The 19,471-nt window shown below is 36.0% G+C and overlaps 1 protein-coding gene across 1 annotated transcript in view; it reads right to left on the minus strand.

The window, feature by feature from the left end:
* Window positions 1–19,471, minus strand: part of TNRC6A (trinucleotide repeat containing adaptor 6A) — a 128,071-nt gene that overhangs the window by 70,019 nt on the left and 38,581 nt on the right. The window contains 1 exon segment of the mRNA XM_078152649.1: window positions 15,121–15,142. Within this exon segment, the coding sequence (XP_078008775.1) occupies window positions 15,121–15,142 (22 nt within the window).

Here is a 19,471-nt window from a genome sequence, read left to right on the forward strand (position 1 = left end):
ACTTCTTAAACAGGCCAATTCAGTGATTGGGTATTACCTCACTCACAGTGAGAACCTGAAAAGACCTTAGCTTAAAAGGGCTAGGGTCTCTCATTGCATCCTGGGCCATCTTCAGTCGTCCTGATGAATATCTGGCCACAGGACTCAGATGGCTCTGGAAGAGGAAGTGAGGCTGGTGATTTTACACAGCCCTCCCTCACTCAAATCAAAGTCAACTGCAACTCATGTCATCACCCCCCTGATGTCATGGTACTCTTCAACAAACACAACAACTGACAACACCCTGAGGACAGCAGAATGAACAAAATTCCTTTTCTTTAGGGGCTTACAACTTAATGAGAGGGGAGAGATGTTTACAAAAACTGTAACACATATGAGAAAGTATCAAATAAATGGAGATTAAACAGGATTCATAAGATACAAGCACCCTATATGGGCAAAGGGACATACTAGGTAATGAGGAAGCTACAAAGCAAAGGCTATCCCTGTCCTAAGAACTTTGGGTCTAGTAAGACAAAACATGCAAAAAAAAAAATAGAAACACAATATACACCAAAGAGCTTGAGAGGTGAAACATCCTATGACAGCTCTGAGGCAGGAAGGAATCTAGAGAGGGCCCAGGGGAAGAACAGCAGAGGCACTGGGGAAGGTGGGAGGGGAAAGGCAGTATTTCATGGGTCTGAGTCATTCCAGAGATGAGAAACTATGAGATGCAAGAATGCCCTGGACCTGTTGGTAGACAGTGAGGAGGCCAGTTGTGTGACAGGTGATTTTCTGTGGTTTGAAAGAGTTACACTGATTTTTACATCTAGGAACATTAAGTTATAAATGGAGGAAGATTAGAACAAGCTAATGAATTCTCAAGTAAAATAAAATAATGCGAACCTAAATTAAAAAAAAAAACAAACAGTGAAGAAGGCTATAATGACCATCCTACAAAACATCTGACTTGCAAGTGGTCAGAATTTAAGTCCCTCCTCCCTAAGGGCAAGAACAGTCTCATATTGTCTTATATCCCCTAACAACATGCAGCATAGCTGTCTTATCAATTTTTGTTTCATGAAGCTGAGAATGAAAGGAAACTAAAAAATTAAGCAGTCTGCCATGGCCATGAATTTGAAATTCTATATAAAAGTCAACCTCCCCTCCTCCCAACATTTAGCACCCAGAGGAATGTTAATATTCCTTGGGATGCTCAGAACAAGAGCCAAAGCAACTCTCAGACACCAGTTGGGTGGGTACTTTTACCTTGTTACCATGCTCAGTAATGTTCTTGAACTAACTTCTCATAGTTTTTCTTACTTTCTTGAATTATGTTTCTAGTATTAATTTGGTTTTCCTTTCCATCTCTGATATCCCTGTATTTCTCCCTGTATTTACATTTATTTATTCCTCCCTACCCAAGAAAGGTCAAGAAAATTTTTGTTGATTATTTTTCTAATGAAAACATTTAAAGAACCTGTATTTGGATTCGTCTACACTAAAATCATCAATGTACCACCATGCTATGAAAAAGACTCAGTTCAAAATTGCTAACTGAATTTTTACTAATTCTGAAACTATGTATTTTTAATTTTATTTTCATCTTTTGTTGGAAAATACTATGAACTGTAGTTAGAGATGGATTATGAGAAGGATTAGTTGTTTTTTTGGGTGTTTTTTTTTTTTTTTGGTGAGGCAATCAGGCTTAAGTGACTTGCCCATGGTTATGCAGTTAGTAAGTGTCAAGTGTCTGAGGTCGGATTTAAACTCAGGTCCTCCTGACTGCAAGGCCAGAGTTCTATCCACTGTGTCACCTACTTGCCCCTAGGATTAGTTTTTTAAAGACAGGATAGAGATCCATCCCTTGGATTTTCTATCTTTCCAACCAGATAAATTGTGACAGAGTGAAGAATTTTTCTTTCAAAGATGAGTAGGATGGATACAGATTATCATATTGAGAGCCTTGAGAATGAGGAAGTAGAGTTTGAATATAACTCAATAAGAAATAAAAACATCACTCAATACATGCTTTTGGACAAAAGATTGTCACAATTTAAGTAGTACTAGGAAAAATCAGCTCGGCAGGAAAATATAGAATGGATTAAAAAAGATGACATGATATTGTGGAAAAAAATACCACAAGAGGAATCCAGAGACATGGATTCTAGCCTCATCTTTATCACTACCTGTGTGGGACCTTGGGAAGGTCACTTCCTCACTCTGACCCTTACCTCAATTTCTTTTTGTAAAATAAGGGAGCTGAATCGGATCATAAGATTGGAAAGTGGAAAGAACATTGACTCTACACTCAGAAGACCTATACTAAAATCCTACTGCTGACACTCATTACTTACATAAACCTTGGAAAAGTAACTTAAATCTCCTTGGGCCTCAGTTTCCTCACCTGTAAAATGAAAAATTTGTTACATAAACTGAGATTTAAGATACTATGCCCTCTAAGGTCCCTTCCAGCTCTGAATTCTACCCTCAAATGCAGAAAAATTGAAAAACAGAGATCAACTAAGAAGCCACCATGACATTTTTGGATTTCTAATTTATTAGCAACATCCTGACACTACCCTCACTGCCCACAACTTCCGCATCCTTCCCCTTAACCTCTCCCCTCCAACATATTATATACACAGTATCACCTGAGTTGACTTTTCCTTCAAAAAGCACTTCAATGCTGAGTTTGTTTTAACCTTCCACTACTATAACCTTCCTTAAGGCTATGGAATAATTGTATAAGGGTTAATTTGAGGGAATTAAATATAAAGGGCAAAAAAAGTCTTGAGTTTCTTTGTTCTTATTTCCCACCTAGCTATATAATTGACTTATTTTTCAAGGCCCAGATCAAGACACTCTCTGAACATTCAAACTCACGCATAGCATTCAAGGCCTTAGTCTGACATTTATCAATTTCTTGGTACTTAATGTACTTATCATGCATTAATATTGAACTGGTTCATGTATAAATGACCTTTCTCCCCAGGTAGAACTGAGGGCATGGACTATGTTTTTATATATATATATATATATATATATATATATATATATATATATATATATATATATATATATATATATATATATATATATATATATATATATATTTTGTACCCCTTTCCTCTGTCAACCCTCAATAATACAACACACAGCAATATAATGGATAACCAATGTTTACATATAGCAATTTAAGATCTATAAAACACTTTACATATACTATTTAATTTGATCCTCAAAATAACCAATGAAGCTGTTCTCTGGGAGCTCCCTCTTCTCTTTTTTTCACCTTATATCACTCAGATGCCTTCTGACACTATCTCCTCCTTCATCCCTTTCTCACATGATGAGAAGGACCTTCTCCATTCCAAGGCAAACCCCTCTGCATGTACATCTTCTTTAGAAGATTGTTCTTGCCCATCTTCAAATTCAAAAACCCTCACTTGATCCATCCATCCCTACTAGCTATCATCCTAAATCTTTCCTCCACTTTATGGCTAACCACCTCGAGAAGGTCATCTAAAACTGATGCTTCCACTTGTTTTCCTCTTACTCTCTTCTTAGCTCTCTGCAGAGTCTGGCTTCCTGAACCTGCCCTCTCCAAAGTTGCCAATGATCTCTTAATTGCCAAACTGAATGGTATCTTCTCAGTCCTCATCCTTCTTGACCTCTCTGTAGTCTCTGACACTGTCAAATCACTCTCTTCTCCTTACATTTCTCTTCTCTAGATTTTTGTGACAATACTCTTTCCTGGTTCTCCTCTTACTGTCTGATTACTCCTCAGTCTTCTTTGATGGTTCTTCATCCATGTCATGCCCAATAACCAGGAGGTATTCCCAATGATATCATCCTATATCAACGTGCCTCTCCTATATAATACTCTGTCCTAGGTCTTTTTCATTTCTCTCTCTACATTACTTCACTTACTGATTTAAATGATCATTTCTATGCTGATAATTCTCAAATCTACTTATCTAGCCCTAACCTTTCTGATGACCTCCAGTCTCACATCTTCAACTGCCTATTAGACATCTTGAACTAGGCATCTTAAACTCAACACGTCCAAAACTGAACTCATTATCTTTTCCTCAAAACCTTTCCCCTTTCCTAACTTGCTCATTACTATCCAGGGTATCAACAATCTTCCAGTAAAACGGCTCACAAGTTAGGTGCCAACCTCGACTCTTCACTCACTCTCATCCCCTATATCCAATCTGTTTTCAAATCCTATGGATTCTATCTTCAAAATATCTCCTGTATATACTCCCTTTTCTTCTCTGACACTGCCACCACTCTAGTGGAAGCTCTTATCACCTCATGCCTGGACTACTGTAGAAGCTGGCTAGTTGGTCTCCATGCCTCAAATCTCCCCCCACTTGAGTCCATCCTCCATCCAGATATTAATTTGATCTTCCTAAAATGCAAATTCGGATCATATCACTCTCCTACTGAATAAACTACAGTGGTTCCCTATTATATCCAAGATCAAATATAAAATTCTCTGAAATTAGAAGTCTTTCATCTCCTGGCTCCTTCTTACCCTTCTAGTCTTCTCATACCTTATTTACTCCCATGTACCCTACAATCGAACAACATTAGACTCCTTGCTTCCCCTCGAACAAGACAGTACATCTCTTCACACTGTTGCTTTTCACTGGCTGTCCCTCACGCCTGGAATGCTCTCCCTCCTCACCTCATCCCTCTTGGCTTTCCTAGGCTTCTTTTAAGTCTCAGAAAAAAAATCTTCCCTTCTGCAAGAAGTCTTTCTTTAGACTTCTAAATGCTAGTATCTTCCTTCTGAGACTATATAAAATTTGCCCTATATAATACCTTCTAAGTACAAAGTTGTTTACATGTTCTCTCTTCTCTTTACAATATGAGCTCCTTGAGGGCAGAGACTATATTTGCTGTTCTTTTTATATTTAGCATAGTGACTGGCACATGATAAATGTTTAATAAATACTTGTTGAATAGCTGAATCCTGTGAGACAAATGCTATTATTATTGCTATTTTACATATTCTACATAAAATCACGTTAATCTCCCTAAACCATAGTTCACGTCATTCAACACTGAATCTGCAGGCAATGGTTTCAACATAGATAAGATACTGCCTCACACCTGGGTGAGGAACTGATGAGAAGTCTTAAATGCCAGCAAATAGGTACCTAAAATAAGGGAATGTAACCTAGTTTGACATGAAGTAGTAATCAGTGCTTCAAAAGAGATCTTCTGAGATCTCTATACTTTCCCAAAGGCAACACTACTTGCTGTCCTTTATACTCGTTGCTGTCCTTCATACTCAGAGGACCAAAATGACATCATGATGATGGAGGTCAACATATAGCATGTCTGGCTGCGGCCAATCAGACCAATAAGAGCTTGGAAGGCTCTACTCTAAGTTGGGCACAAATAGTCCGTACAATTAATTTGTGACAGAATTTGAACCGTGGTATTCCTGACTCTAAGTTCAGTCACCTAGGGGTCTAATAGAGTTCAGTAGGGGCTCAAACACTTGCTCTGACTGAATCAGTGTGTCTAAAACTGAACTCAACTGCTTCCTTAAAATTCTATTTCTCCTGATTTCCCTACCTTGAATTGTTATTCAAACTGTATCCATTTCCAACCAATTTAATTCAATAATTCTGCCCTGATTCTGAGCTATGATGAGCATTTACTGAACATCTACCATAGATAAGTGACTGTGCTAGATTCTGGAAATACAAAGACAAAAATGGGGGAAAAAATCTTTGTCTCTAAAGAAGCTTACAACTTAGTAAAGGGTCACAACTTGTAATCAGGTAAGTAAATACAAAACAATTTTAGGAGGGAGAGAACTATGGGGATCAATAAAGCTTCCCCTAAGAAGGTAGCATACGAACTGAAGCTAGGAGGAAGCTAGGGATTCTAAGAAGCAGAGCTCAGCAAAGAGTATACTTAGATATGAGGAGAGAGTCACTTTGTGTAAACATACAAAGATGAAAGATGAAGACTTCAGTTTGGGTAATAGCTAGTAGGCCAGGTTTGCTGGAACACAGATTGCAGGGAGAAGAAGTAATGAGAGATAAATCTGTAAAGCTAGGCTGAAACCAGATTGTGAAAGGCTTAAATACCAAATTGAAAAGTTTGTATTTTATTCCAGAGGCAACAGGTAGCCAGTGAAGATGTTTATGTATAGGATTTATATAGTCAGACCTGTACTTTACGAGGATGATTATTTTGCAGCTCTATGGAGGAAAGATTGGAGAGGGAGCTCAATCAGGAGAATATTATAATAGTCCAGGTAAGAGGTGATAAGAACTTGGATGTACTAGGATGGTAGCTTTGCAAGTAGAATGAAGAAATGTATTCCAGAGATTCAGTAGAGATAAAATGACAATATTTGGCAACTGACTGAATACAAGATATAAATAAGGGAAAGGGAAAAGACACTAAAGTTGGGAAACTGGGTGACTGGAAAAATTATGAGGCTTTCACAGAAATAGGGAAGTTTAAAAGAAGGGAAGGTAATGAGTTCCATTTGGTTCCAATGAGTTTGAGAAGTCTATGAGACATCCAGTTAGAAATGTGTAGCAGGCAGTTGGTCAAGTGGAACTAGAGCATTAGAAAGATGGGAGCTATATAACAAGGCCTCCTCAGTTCAACCATTTTTGGCATATCAAAGTTAACAAATAAAACCTTTATCCTAGTAGGGGAAAGAATCCTCTCTCCCCTGACACTGACCAGTATAGTAGTATTTCCAAAAGGGTCACAGATTGAGGGAAGTAATTTTCTATCTTGCATAGAGAAAAATCCTCTGGAGTCAAAACTGTCATCCAAAATGAGTCGAATGGATTAGTTTGAAAAGGTGACTTTCTGTTAAAGTTTAAAATCTAAATTTGCTGAAAACATTTTCAAGGTAGGTAAGATATTGCCTTTACCATGGATGAGGAACTGATGAGAAGGCTCAGATACCAGCAAAAAGGCACCGATAAGAGAACATGATCTGATAACAAAAAGTAGTAAGCAGGGATTCAAACAGGTCTTCTGAGGTCTCTATTCTTGATTTAATTTTTTTCCTCTTTACTTCCCACCGACTAAGAAGATGAACCTATCATCTCTGCTCCTTCTTGACTTTCTGTCCTGACATTCTAAGCAGGGAGACGAGATCATGTGGGCACAACTTCTGTGGGCAGAGATGCATATAAGGTTACTCTTCTGGTGAACAATTTTTCAAGAACAGCTCATGTTAGACTGACCTAATTTCCTTTTTTGACAGGACTTTAGTCAATGAAGAGAATGTTGTGAATAAAGTTTACTTAGATTTTTACAAAGCTTCTGATAAAAATATCTTTGGAAAAGATAAAAAGACAGGAATTAGATAATAATACAACCAGATACATGCAGAACTGATTACATGGCTTGACTCAAATGATTCAGCTTGGCAGGGGATTACCAGTAGAGGACCCTAGGGATTTTTGCTTGGTCCTATGTTGTCAGAAGTATGATATGCCAAGAAAGCTAATGCAATCTTTGGCTGAATTAAGAGTATACTTATACTATAGTATATACTTCTGTATACTTCCCTAATCAGACCACATCTACAGTACTATTTTCAGTTCTAGGTGTATGGTTCTGGTAAAATGGAAAATATCCAGATGAGGGCAACCAAGATGAAGAAGGGCCTTGATTCCATGTTATATTAGGATTAGTGGAACAAAATGGGTATGTCTACTGGGGAGAAAAAAAGACGTGGGGGGGATGACATTATAGCTATCATCAAGTATTTGAAGGATGGGCATATGGAGGAGAGACTAGATTGGGACATGTAGGTGCCTGATAAAGGCTTATTGACTTGACTTGTTCCATTTGACCCCAGGAAGCAAAACAAGGAGCAGTGTGTAAAAGTTTCGAAGAAGCCAATTCAGGTTTAATGTCAGATTCCTAATAATGAGAGCCATTCTAAGAGGTCATGGGCTCCTCCTCCATGGAGGTCTTTGAGCAGAGGCTGGACTACCACTTGTGTATGTCATAATGAGGTTTCCTTTCCTGTACAGTTGGACTAGATGGATATTAAGGTTACTTCTAACTCTCAAATTCTTTAATTCTGTGACCAGCAGTCTCTCTTTCTCTCTTTTCCTCCCTCTGCTAATAGTTAGGAGGTCCTGCTGGGAACAGAACCTGCTGGGAACAGGAAAAATTTCAATTGCTAATCCACTGCCATTCTTTTTCTGGGATCACAGGCTCTAAAGCTGGAGGGCTCCTCAGCAGTCATGCTGTTAAAAACTCCCAATTTTATATAAGGAATCCATGACTGAAAAGGCATTTAATTAGCATTATCTACTACCTGTTAGGCACTGCCAGGTGTGAGGCTATAAAGACAAGAATAAGACAGTTACTGCCCTCAAGAAGATTACATTCTAATATAGGAAGACAACACATATAAGGCACTGCTGGCCAGGCAAGGGAATTTTTGTCTGCTGAATCAGAAATGGTGAACAGAATCATAAAGCAGTCAACTGTCATGCACTTCTCACAAACAAAACTTCTTACAAAAGTGTCTCTATTCTTGGGGTTTAGCTTCTAAGTAATCTAATTTCTAATCAGATGTGAGGGACAAGTGGGATGGATAGGATTGTTGGAGGAAAGAATTGTCTCCCATTTAGTCTTCCTTCCTCTTGAATATTTGATATAGGTTTATAGAGAATAAAGTCAATGTCAATAATTCTGGGAAGCTAAGAGAAATCATTTCAGTATACTTCTATAATTTTTTAAAAGGAGTGAATGTGGATGAAAAAGGTGTTTCTAATTGTCTTCTTCTCCCTCATGAATGAAGTTTTTCTGTAGTCATACTATGTTCTTACTTTTCTGGTTTAAGAAAAGTGGCAGCAACATGAAAGTAGCTATAAGCAACACAAAAGCAACACTGCTCAAAAGCAGTTCTCAGAACAAGTCTCAAAAAAATTTCCTCAGAATCAGGCCCCTTTTACTTTTTCTTACATCTTTCATTTAGAACAAGCATTTTAACCCTTAGAAAATAGCAAAGGGAAAATAGTATTCTTTTTTTTGTTAAGGAAGTCATTTTTAGTATAGAAAAGTTTTATTTCCCTGATCAAGTGATTTGGCTGAATTACCAAAATGAAGAATAGGGAATTCAGAGAAACAAGGGAGATTTGAATTAAATGACACAGAACAATTAAACAACTAAACCAAGCCAACTAATAGATGATCACAACAATATATATGAAAAGATTCCTAAAAGGAAGTTCAACCTTGAATAACTGAAAAAACATTGAAGGTCCTACTGAACAAATAATGTGATATACTGCCCTCTAACGACAGAGAAGCAGGAAACTCCTATGACAAAATATTTCAGTTTGTCAGGCGAGGTCATTGTATTAGATGCTTTACTTTGTCAGGAAGAGAAGGTTCCATGAAGAGGAGGCAGGGTTTGGAAAAAAAACCAAACATGTTGTAAAGACAAAAAGGCAGTAATAAAATCTTTAAAAACAAAACAAAACATGAACCCTATATATGGAGTAAAAGTAGTTGGGGAAATTCAAGACAAAATGAACTTTGCAGATAAAAAGAGCTGGGCACAGGTACTCAGACACCATACCAATGTATAGTGAGAAGAAAGGAAGAATCAGAAATTCCTGATCAATTTCCAATATACCCAATAAGATTACAGCTATAGTTTGGCAGGAATTACAGGTGACCTGCTGAAAGAACACAAAGGAACAACCTACTTAGTGGCTCATTAAGAATCAGCTAACCCAGCTGTAAGCCTATAAAAATGCAAGTTGGTTGCACCCCATTCCCCTGCCCTCTAGGACTTCCTTTTATCCCCTGTGCTTTTTCTCAAGGTGCAGAAAGGAGATGTGTGCTAATTTTTTCCTCTTCCCACTCTTCTTACCACAGCAGTAATGGCAACTTAGGGCAAAACCAAATAACAATAGTAAGACATGCTTGCACTCAATGAGAGAAGAGCTCAAAGACATTGGTCTACTCTTCTGCACAGAAGGAGGATTTTTAATTTCTCAGCAGACTGATACTGGAATTATTGAATCATAGGATTCAGTTTCAATGGCTTTGTTGTTTGTCTGTCCATTTACATTGTTGCAGTCATTATTTACATTGTTCTCCTGGTTCTGCTTACTTTAGTTTGCATTAATTCACATGTCTTTTCACACTTCTGTTAGATCAAAAGAAAATACATAACCTTTTAAAGAAGATGTTCAGGTCAGCAAAGGTTGAATTTCTCAAGTCCTTCAGAAGTTCAGAGTAGCATAAGTACTAAAAACCAAATATTTGTTCCAACAAAGAATACTTCCAGAAACTGACATAATTTTGGCTCACATATCCACAGAATGGACAACCAGGAAACAGTGTATGATCAAGTGATTAAAAGATCTATAGGTCATAAGTAGCCTATGGTTTCTCTATACACTGGCCAGACAAAATTTCCCTAAGTACATGTCTTTGTTGTGGTCAGCCTAAAGTCTCAGAAGATCCAGGCTTCCCAAATGGTTAGGTCCCTCAACTGGGAACTCCGTGTCTTTCAATGAACCTAGATTAAATCCTGGTCTATACTCCCAAGAAACTAAATGCTCATGTAGAGCCAAGGAATGAGATATTAGGAGCTAGTAGGAAGTTACTACTCATTTTATGGAGGTGTAAAGGCTACTTACAACTTCCTGAGTGATAATAGCTATGTAATAAAAAGTTGGGAGTAAAGAAGACATACAAATTAATGTCTGCTCCTGTAAGGATAAAAAGTTTCTGAGAAGTAGTTAGAAGCCCTATTTCGATGGGGTCCTTCGTTATGTGGCACCCTCCACGGAATACAAGAGTACTTACTACATGATAAGGCAGGATAATCATGAGGTTATTAAGCCACCATTCTTGGGTGGGAATTTTAGGTAAGACCTTTGGGAATTAGAGAGGAACAATGCTCTTGGAGTCAAAAGACCTTGGTTCAACTCAAGTCCAACACTTACTAGCTATGTAACCCTGGTCAAGTCACTTCCCTTCTGTGAACCTCAGTTTTCTGGTGACAAAATGGGAAAGTTATTTATACTACTTACCTCACAGAGTTTTAATGAAAAGTACTTTGTGCACCATAAAGTGCTAAATGGGGCTAGGAAGAAGACACAAGCTATATAGAATAAAAGGCAGTATGTTCTAACACCCAGAAATTTCTCAAGAAGTTAAATGAAGAGTTATGTATATATTTATTGTTGTGGGGAGTCACTGGTGGGGGTGGGGGGGATAGTGTCAGGTGGGACGTCTTGAAACTGCATCTTAAGACAGTCCTAACAACCCATAAAAGGTATATTGTTCTAAGGTCATGTCTCCAGAGGATTTTGTTCCCTATGTTTCTATTCTGTTTTTTTCTTATCTGCTCAACTAATTCTGATCATACTCACTCCTCAATGCTTTTCAGTCTGTTTTCCAACTTCATCACTCAACTAAAACTTCTCTCTCCAAAGCAAAGGTAGAAATAATATCAACTGCCAAATCTGATGGTCTTTTCTTAAGTCATTATCATTCTGGTCCTCCTAGTTGACCTCCTACCTTACTGACCCCTCTTGCTCAATCTCTTTTGCTAGCTCATTATCCATATCAGGTCCCCAACTGTTGGTATACTCAAGGCTCTGTCCTGGGCCCTCTTTCTTGGTGACCTTATCAACTACCATGGATTTAATTATTATCTCTAAGCAAATGACTTCCAAATCCAGCCCTAATCTCTCTCTGGACCAGTCCAATTGGCTACTGGCTATTTCAAATTGGATTTCCAGTAAGCATCCAAAAAAAAATAAACATATCCAAAATAAAACTTATTATCTTTACCTCCAAAACCTGCCCTGAACTTCCCTATTTCTATAATGGACACCACTCATACAAAATTACCATCTCCCAGGTTTGTAACCTTGAAGTTATCCTCAACATCTCCATCTCTCTCTCTCTCTCTCTCTCTCTCTCTCTGTGTGTGTGTGTATGTATGTGTGTGTGTATATATATATATATATATAAAATCAGTTGCCACATCTTGCCATTTCTACCTCCACAACATCTCTCCTATACAAACCCTTCTCACTTTTCACAGAGCCATCACCTTACTGAAAGTCTTCATTACTCACCTAGACTATTGCAATGGACTCCTAATTAGTCTCTCCATCTCCAGTTTTCCCCTAGTTCATTCTATCCTCCACATATCTGCCAAAGTGATTTTCCTAACAAACAGATCTAACTATGCCTCTTCTCTACTCAAACCGCACAGGTTCCCTGCTGCTTCCAGGATGAAATATAAATTTCTCTGCTTGGTTTTTAGGGTCCTTCACAACCTGGCCCCAACCTACTATACATTACTGCCTTTCCTATGCCTCATTAACAACCCAGTAAGGTTGGCCTTGTCTGTCACACATGGCTGTCCATCTCTTAGATCTGTGCCTTTGTGCTGTCTATCCTTGTCCTGCTCACTTCCTTTAAAAATGACTTTCTAGTCAAAGACTAACCTGGCCTCCTTCCTACATATATCATGTCTCTCTCTGAAAGAGAATGTTAAGCTTCTTGCAAGGAGGGTGTTTCATATTTGCCTTTTTATCTTTAACACAATACCTGATAGATTAGTACGTGCTTAATAAACGTTCACTGACTTTACCTCTTTTTAAAATCACTACCTTAATTCCATACTAAGTCTATAACCAATCGTCCCTCAGAATTCTGTAGATTGTTTTTCTTCTTCATGTATATACACAAACACCTCATTCTTATTTTAACTTGTTTGTGTAATAATTTAAATACATATATATAAATTCAAAGTTACTGAATACAAATTTTAAAACAATTTGTTCCTTAAAACTTTTAGGAACTATATTTCAAGTAAATCCAATTTGGTTTAAAGTTAACAGTTTCATTTCACATCAAAGATTTAAGAAATTAAACCTTCCTTTGAAGTTCCTATTAATTATTATGTCGAAGAACTTATGTGAGGGCACATTTCCACAGTGTTTCATAGTAGCACAGTGAAATGTAAAGTGGCCTGCCAAGAGTTAGCAAATATCTAAGGTTGGTCCCAAACCTAAGACTTTTTCCTATCACGTATAATGTTAGTTTATTATATGTAGGACTATAGATTCTGACGTAGAAAGTACCTTAGACAATTTGTTGGGCAATGGCTACTGCTTTTATACACCTATACACCTGTATCAATTCTATGGAAAAATTTGTTGTTCAAATTTCCCACCATTTAACTGTTTCTCTTCTAATTCCATCTGCCTTTATTCTGCTTCTGTGAAAGCTTTCCAACTTTTATGTTGGAAATTATGTTGGAAAATTTTTCAAGTTTTATTTTGTGAAAAATCTATCCCCTTATTTGGGTAAACTTTGAAAGGTGCTGTCTTCCTTTTTCAAAGACTGTACATATCCTCTGACCCAGTGAAAATATTAGGCATCTATCCCAAGGAGTTCAAGGATAGAGGGAAAGGATCCATACGTACAAAAATATTTTTAACAGCACTTTTTGTAGTAATAAAGAACCTGAAAAAAATGGGTGCCCACCGATTGGGGAATGACTAAACAAAATGTGGTATATAAATGCAATGGAATATTATCGTTCTATAAGAAATGACAAATATAACAGATTCAGAGAAACATATGAAGACTGTGAACTCACTGAGAGAATGGAACAGTAATTTTTTTTTAAATTAAAAAGCCTGAAGTTAACAGAAGGAACAATTTATGGGATGACAATAACAATAAAACTTTGAAAGATCTAGGAATGCTGAGCAACATAAAATGATTTAAAAAGACTAATGAAGAAACATATCTCCCACTTCTTGACAGAAAAGTGGACTTGAGGAAATGCAATGGGGATATTAATGAAACACGCATTTTCAGACACAGCAGTATACATATATACATTATACATATTTGTAGAAGGGGGGGCACCTCCTTATCGAGGTTTGGTGTAGTAGATCAATGGATCTATAAAGTAGTAGATCAATGTGCAAAAAAAAGAAGCATCATAAAACATTTTTTAAATGCACAGAACAAAAAATTGCATATGAAGACACAAATAACAATTTTCTTACTAATTAATATACTTCTTTGAAAACAAACTAAATAACAGAAGTTAAGTTTCTTATATATGCCCCTCTGTTTTGTATATTGAAATGTTTGTTGATAATTGCCTAGGTTCATAATATAAAAGCAAATTTCTAAAGATAAAGGTTAACTGAAATCACAGAATCACAGATAAAAAGCTGGAGGGGACCTAAGAAGGCATCTAACCCAAACCTCTCATTTTATAGATGAGGAAACTGAGGCCCAGAAAAATTAAGAGAAATTAGGTGACTTGTTCATAATGATACAAATTTGGTAAATGGCAAAGTGAGGATTTGATCCCAGGTCCTCTGACTACTTGTCTTTCTACTATATTACGGAACTATACTTAAAAGTGATAGAAATCACGAACTTCATTAACATTTTATAATTTTGGCTTTTGATTAACGGGGGAGGGCAGGGAAGGAAATAACGTTTAAAATATTTATACAGTGCCTATATATATCAGACACTATACTAAGCATGACTATTGTTTCATTTGATGTTTACAACAATCCTGCAAATAGGTGCTATTATTATCCCCATTTTATAATTGGGGAAACTGAGGTAAACAGAGGTTAAGTGACTTCCCTAGGGTCACACAGCTAAATAAGTGCCTAAGATTGGACTTAAAGTTAGGTGTTCCTGGTTCCAAGACCAGTGCTCTACTACGCCACCTAATTTGTAAGGGTCTTCTTCCTCATTATTACTAATAAGTGGTTTTTATTATTGATAGTCTTCAAAACCACCCACTCAAGAATGTGATATATGCCTTTTACATACAAGAGATGTTTAAAATTTACCTATAGTAGGACATTTAGAAAAATCAGTAACAAACAAGGAATAGAAGGGGGGGAAAGTAGTATCTATTAGGAAAATTAGTATTGTTTTTTAATTTATCTGATTTTATTATTTTTTTCAGTAGCTCAACAGTTAAACTATCAGAATCTCTCCCTATTCTTTTTTCATAAAGTATAAAAAAGTATACAACAAGCCTCACTTTAATTTGAAATATAACAAAGTAAAAAACAATAGCTTTAAGTAACGTACCTTTGATTTTTTGTTCAGTGGCCTAAAATAAAAACAAAAAACAATGTAAATATGAAATAGAAAGAAATGGATTTCTCTGATAAAAATGTTTATCATTGTACAAGCACTAGCTACTTTTATTGATGAAAAATGTGGATTTTAGAGTAATTGCATAAGAAAAGGATCTTGCTCCCACAGTCTTTATTTTTGTTACTTTGTCTACTAATGCAAATAAAATCTTTAAATCATTCTTTAGAAATTCTAAGGAGAAGCTCTGCATATTGAAGATTTCAATGATGAATGTATTTCTCTTAAGATGAATTTAAATAGTTATATTTATTTGCAAAATTAAAATAATTATACTGAAAGCTATAAATATATTTTAAAATCCTTGTTTCACAAAAGCAAAACGAAACAAAACAAAAATCACCCTGCTTTCCTCAAAGTAGTTATGAATGTTTATCTCTTGAGAGTTAGAACGGAGACAGACTTCTGATCATCTCTGTAACTGAGGCACAGGATAGAATGGATGTTACTAAATTATTTTAATTATTAGTTTCAACTTTTTCCTCTAAGTTTTCTGAAACTAGTGACTAATAATCTTCACCTCCTATGCAGAATGAGTATTAATAAGAAGAAATAGATAGAACAGGGGTTCCCAGCCTTTTTGTGATGGTGGACAATGACACTCATGAGAAGCCGTGTTACTAATACGGGTGGGGGAGGGGGAGAGAACTGGGATTGGTGATGCTGATGGGAAAGTGAGGAAAAACAATGAAGGAGCATGATATCCCGGCAGCTAGTATCTAGGCCACCTCCTTGAAGTTTCTTGGCACTTCAACAGCCTGTGGGCCAAATGGGATGATGGTGGGGAACATGCTGCCATTAAGGACAACAGGAAAGATAAGCAAAGAGCATAAGTAATTCACAATCTGAATTAATTATTCCTTGAATAGCCAGCACAGAACTATTTACAAAAATGCAGAAGCTGATACTTTTACTCAGTTAAAATAACTTTGGGGGAAATGAGATGTACTGGTTCAAATATTCTAGTTAATGGTTACTATATATGGAATACACTGTCAAAAGAAATAATTGTTTAAGTACCATAACAAACTACACTGCGCATTATTTACTATTCCTTCGAGGATTCAGAAGGTACTTTAATACATTATAGCACTTAAGCAACATTATGAACATAAATTAACATGAAAATATATACCAGACAAATGAGCTTTTACTGTAATATGTTTAGAGATAAATATTATCTGAAGCAAAACTATGACTGGAGTTAAGACTAGTGACAATAGGAGATAAAATACAAAAAAGGTGTTTTTAAAGAACTAATTGTCAGATAGTCTTTTAAAGTGTTTTTTAAGAAATCACAGGAGTATTATTGCCAGACAGTAACAAAGAGAAATTTTCCTTCTGAAGCCATACAATAAGAACTACCTGGAAATACAAAGTGTAAATCAAAGTTGTTTTAAGTCACCTTAACCAAAGTCACCCGCTAGAATAATCTTATATTTCTGTGTAGGAAGACAAATTATTTTTATAACTTAACTATACTAAGACACAAAGAAGTTAATTTTTATTCCTCAAGTGTCACAAGTGATAGCTCTAAATTTGCAATTTAAATGATCAAATAAGAAATATAGCACTGTTTCAGATCAGTGGCCCATATAGCTTGGTATTATATATGAGTGCAGCATCAAGATACATTATATAGGAGAGCTGTGGCAGCTGCTCTTCTATGCTGATCTATGAAAGAAAGGGGTATGTGTATCTTAAATACAGGACTTCCATTTAAAAACATGAAACTTGATAAAGAAGTCTGTTCAAAAAAAGAAAATCAAAAAGCACAGTCTTAAGTTACCCAGGTTCACTGTCTCTTTAGAGTTAAATACTGACTACATCACTATTAATATTATAAGAAACTAGAAAGAGAAGAAACTCATGAGTATAGCTTGCCATTTTGTAATATTAATAATTTTCATTAACTTTCCTCATTTTATTTTACTACATCTTTAAAATGCACATGGTATCTAAGATAATGAAATAGTATTTTTCTTAAAATGTTCTATAAGTATCCCTTATTTTAGAGAACAGATGTATTTATCGGATCACAGAATTTAGAGCTAAAAGGGACTTCAGATATGTTCTACATGTGAGGCTGCCATTTCCCAAGGAGTTCACAAGTAGCAAAGCAGAAATTCAAATTCAGATGCTGTTTCCAAACCCAGGGTTCTTTCCATTACACCATTCTGCTTCTCTTTTAAAAAAATCAGCTGTTTCCTCCAAAAAAAACTGCAGCAGACAAGTGAAAACATATTTATGAACAAGCAGTTAAAATGTCAGACAGAACCAGAGCAAGCTGGGTGCTTTATTAACTAAGAGTGCTGCCTAACTCCAGGATAATACTTCAGTCTCCTATCTGCCCAAAGGAATTCCTCCCATGTCTAGAGACCTCTCAATTCCATAGCCAGAACTCTCAGACCATCAATTCATGTCTTTCTGGCTGCTCATTTACAATACAAAATAGATCAGGGTACAAAATCACATTTCATCATATACTGCTATTTAGCAGAATTAAAAACCATTAGATTCCACCTCCCAGCTGCTAATGCCATCTCCTTTCAGATTATCTTCCGTTCCCTCTCTCTCATATGTATACATAATGCACACATATTTGTAAATAAATTTTTATGTATCTACTTATTTACATGTTGTCTCCCTTCCTTGAGGGCAGGAACTGTTATCTGCCTTTTTTGCATCCTTAGCTTAGCACGGTGCCTACCATACAGTAAGCACTTAACAGATGCTTGTTGCGTTTTAAGGGACCTTAATAACTGTCTATTCCAGTCTTCATATTTTAAAGATAAGAAAATGGATGTCCAGAGATACTAAGCAATTTGTTCAAAGTCAAACAGCCTAGTAAAATGAGAAGCTGGAACGAACAAACCATGTCCCTTGACTTCTAGTCCAGAACTCTATTATATCATGATGAATTCCAGCCTAAAAATTTCTTAAAATCAAGGCCTCAAGCTTAAAAAGAAACTGTACTTTATCAATGCTTTAAGTTTAAAGGTCTCTGAAGCACATTTACATAAAGCAAAGGATTTCTTTTTCTACTCTGTCATTCAACTTGTCCTCTATTTCATATTAGAGTCAACATAAGATAGAGGCCACATTTTCTAATGAGCTATAAAAATTGTTTGGGTTTAATATTTTGTCTTTATTATATGGCAGCTATCTCTAAAAGGGGAAAAGGATAAAAATAAAAAGGGTCTGTGTACAACAGTATATAAGCTTTTAAAATTAATTCATTATCAAAGTTAGCATCGACATAATATACTGGGATCAGAATGTCATAAAATTCAGCATGTATTGATAAGCATCTTCATATCATACTCTAGACTGGAATAAAAAGAACATTTTTTTGCAAGCTCAGATGCGTTTAGTTTCTGGAAACCTCTTAAATACTAGCAGTGATTTTTCTAATCACCACTACTTATTACATATCTCACCACACCCAGAGGCAAGAACCCAACTAAGATACCCAATTTAACAGTAGAAGCTTAATTACCTAAGCAGACTTATGAAGAAGTCTATAGACTGTCAAAAAAAAATGTCCATACTTCTAGACAGACTTCAAAAAAAAGTTTTTTTTGGGAAAAAACATAAAGCCAAGTTTTAATATTCTTCTAATAGGTATCTTACAAAGTTTCCATATGCTATCCCAGAATCTGTACTCTAGACGTATTATAGAATCTAGATCAAAAGTACTTTACAAATTAATATTTATTCAAAACAGGCAAGGTGTTCTACCTAGAAGAGTATAAAGAAGACACAGATCATTTAAGTTCATGCTTAAAAGATTTCCTGGGCCATTTTGGCTCCCAATATTAGTAACAGACAAAGATAACAAATTCCATAACTTTTCAAACTTTCCAACTGGCCAAAAGGAATCAAGGCTTCTATAGCAGATATACTTCTGGTCTAGTAAAACAACAGTTAATTCTAGAAGTACTAGCTCAAATAGCAATACCTGAAGCTAACTAAAACAACAAGCATGATATACACACACACACACACACATATCATACAGTATTTTACATTAAATGTTATAAGATTTATTTAACACAACTTTGTAAAATATTGTTAAGTTATAAACCTAGCATTAAAAATGGGCAAAACCTGATAGGATCTTTACAGTATACAGATTCACTGAGTAGAAAGCTAATATTTTGTTGAAAAAAGTTTTTTTTTCCCCAACTGCCTGACCTATAAAATTCCAAGACCTGAAAATGGTTGAAGTTAGATTTTCTCATTGATACATCACTGCTTTATCTGTCTTTCCAAACTTTAAATG

Source organism: Phascolarctos cinereus, unplaced genomic scaffold (assembly GCF_003287225.1).
Source record: "Phascolarctos cinereus isolate Bilbo 61053 unplaced genomic scaffold, phaCin_HiC Scaffold_4;HRSCAF=312, whole genome shotgun sequence".
In the NCBI taxonomy this organism is placed as follows: domain Eukaryota; kingdom Metazoa; phylum Chordata; class Mammalia; order Diprotodontia; family Phascolarctidae; genus Phascolarctos; species Phascolarctos cinereus.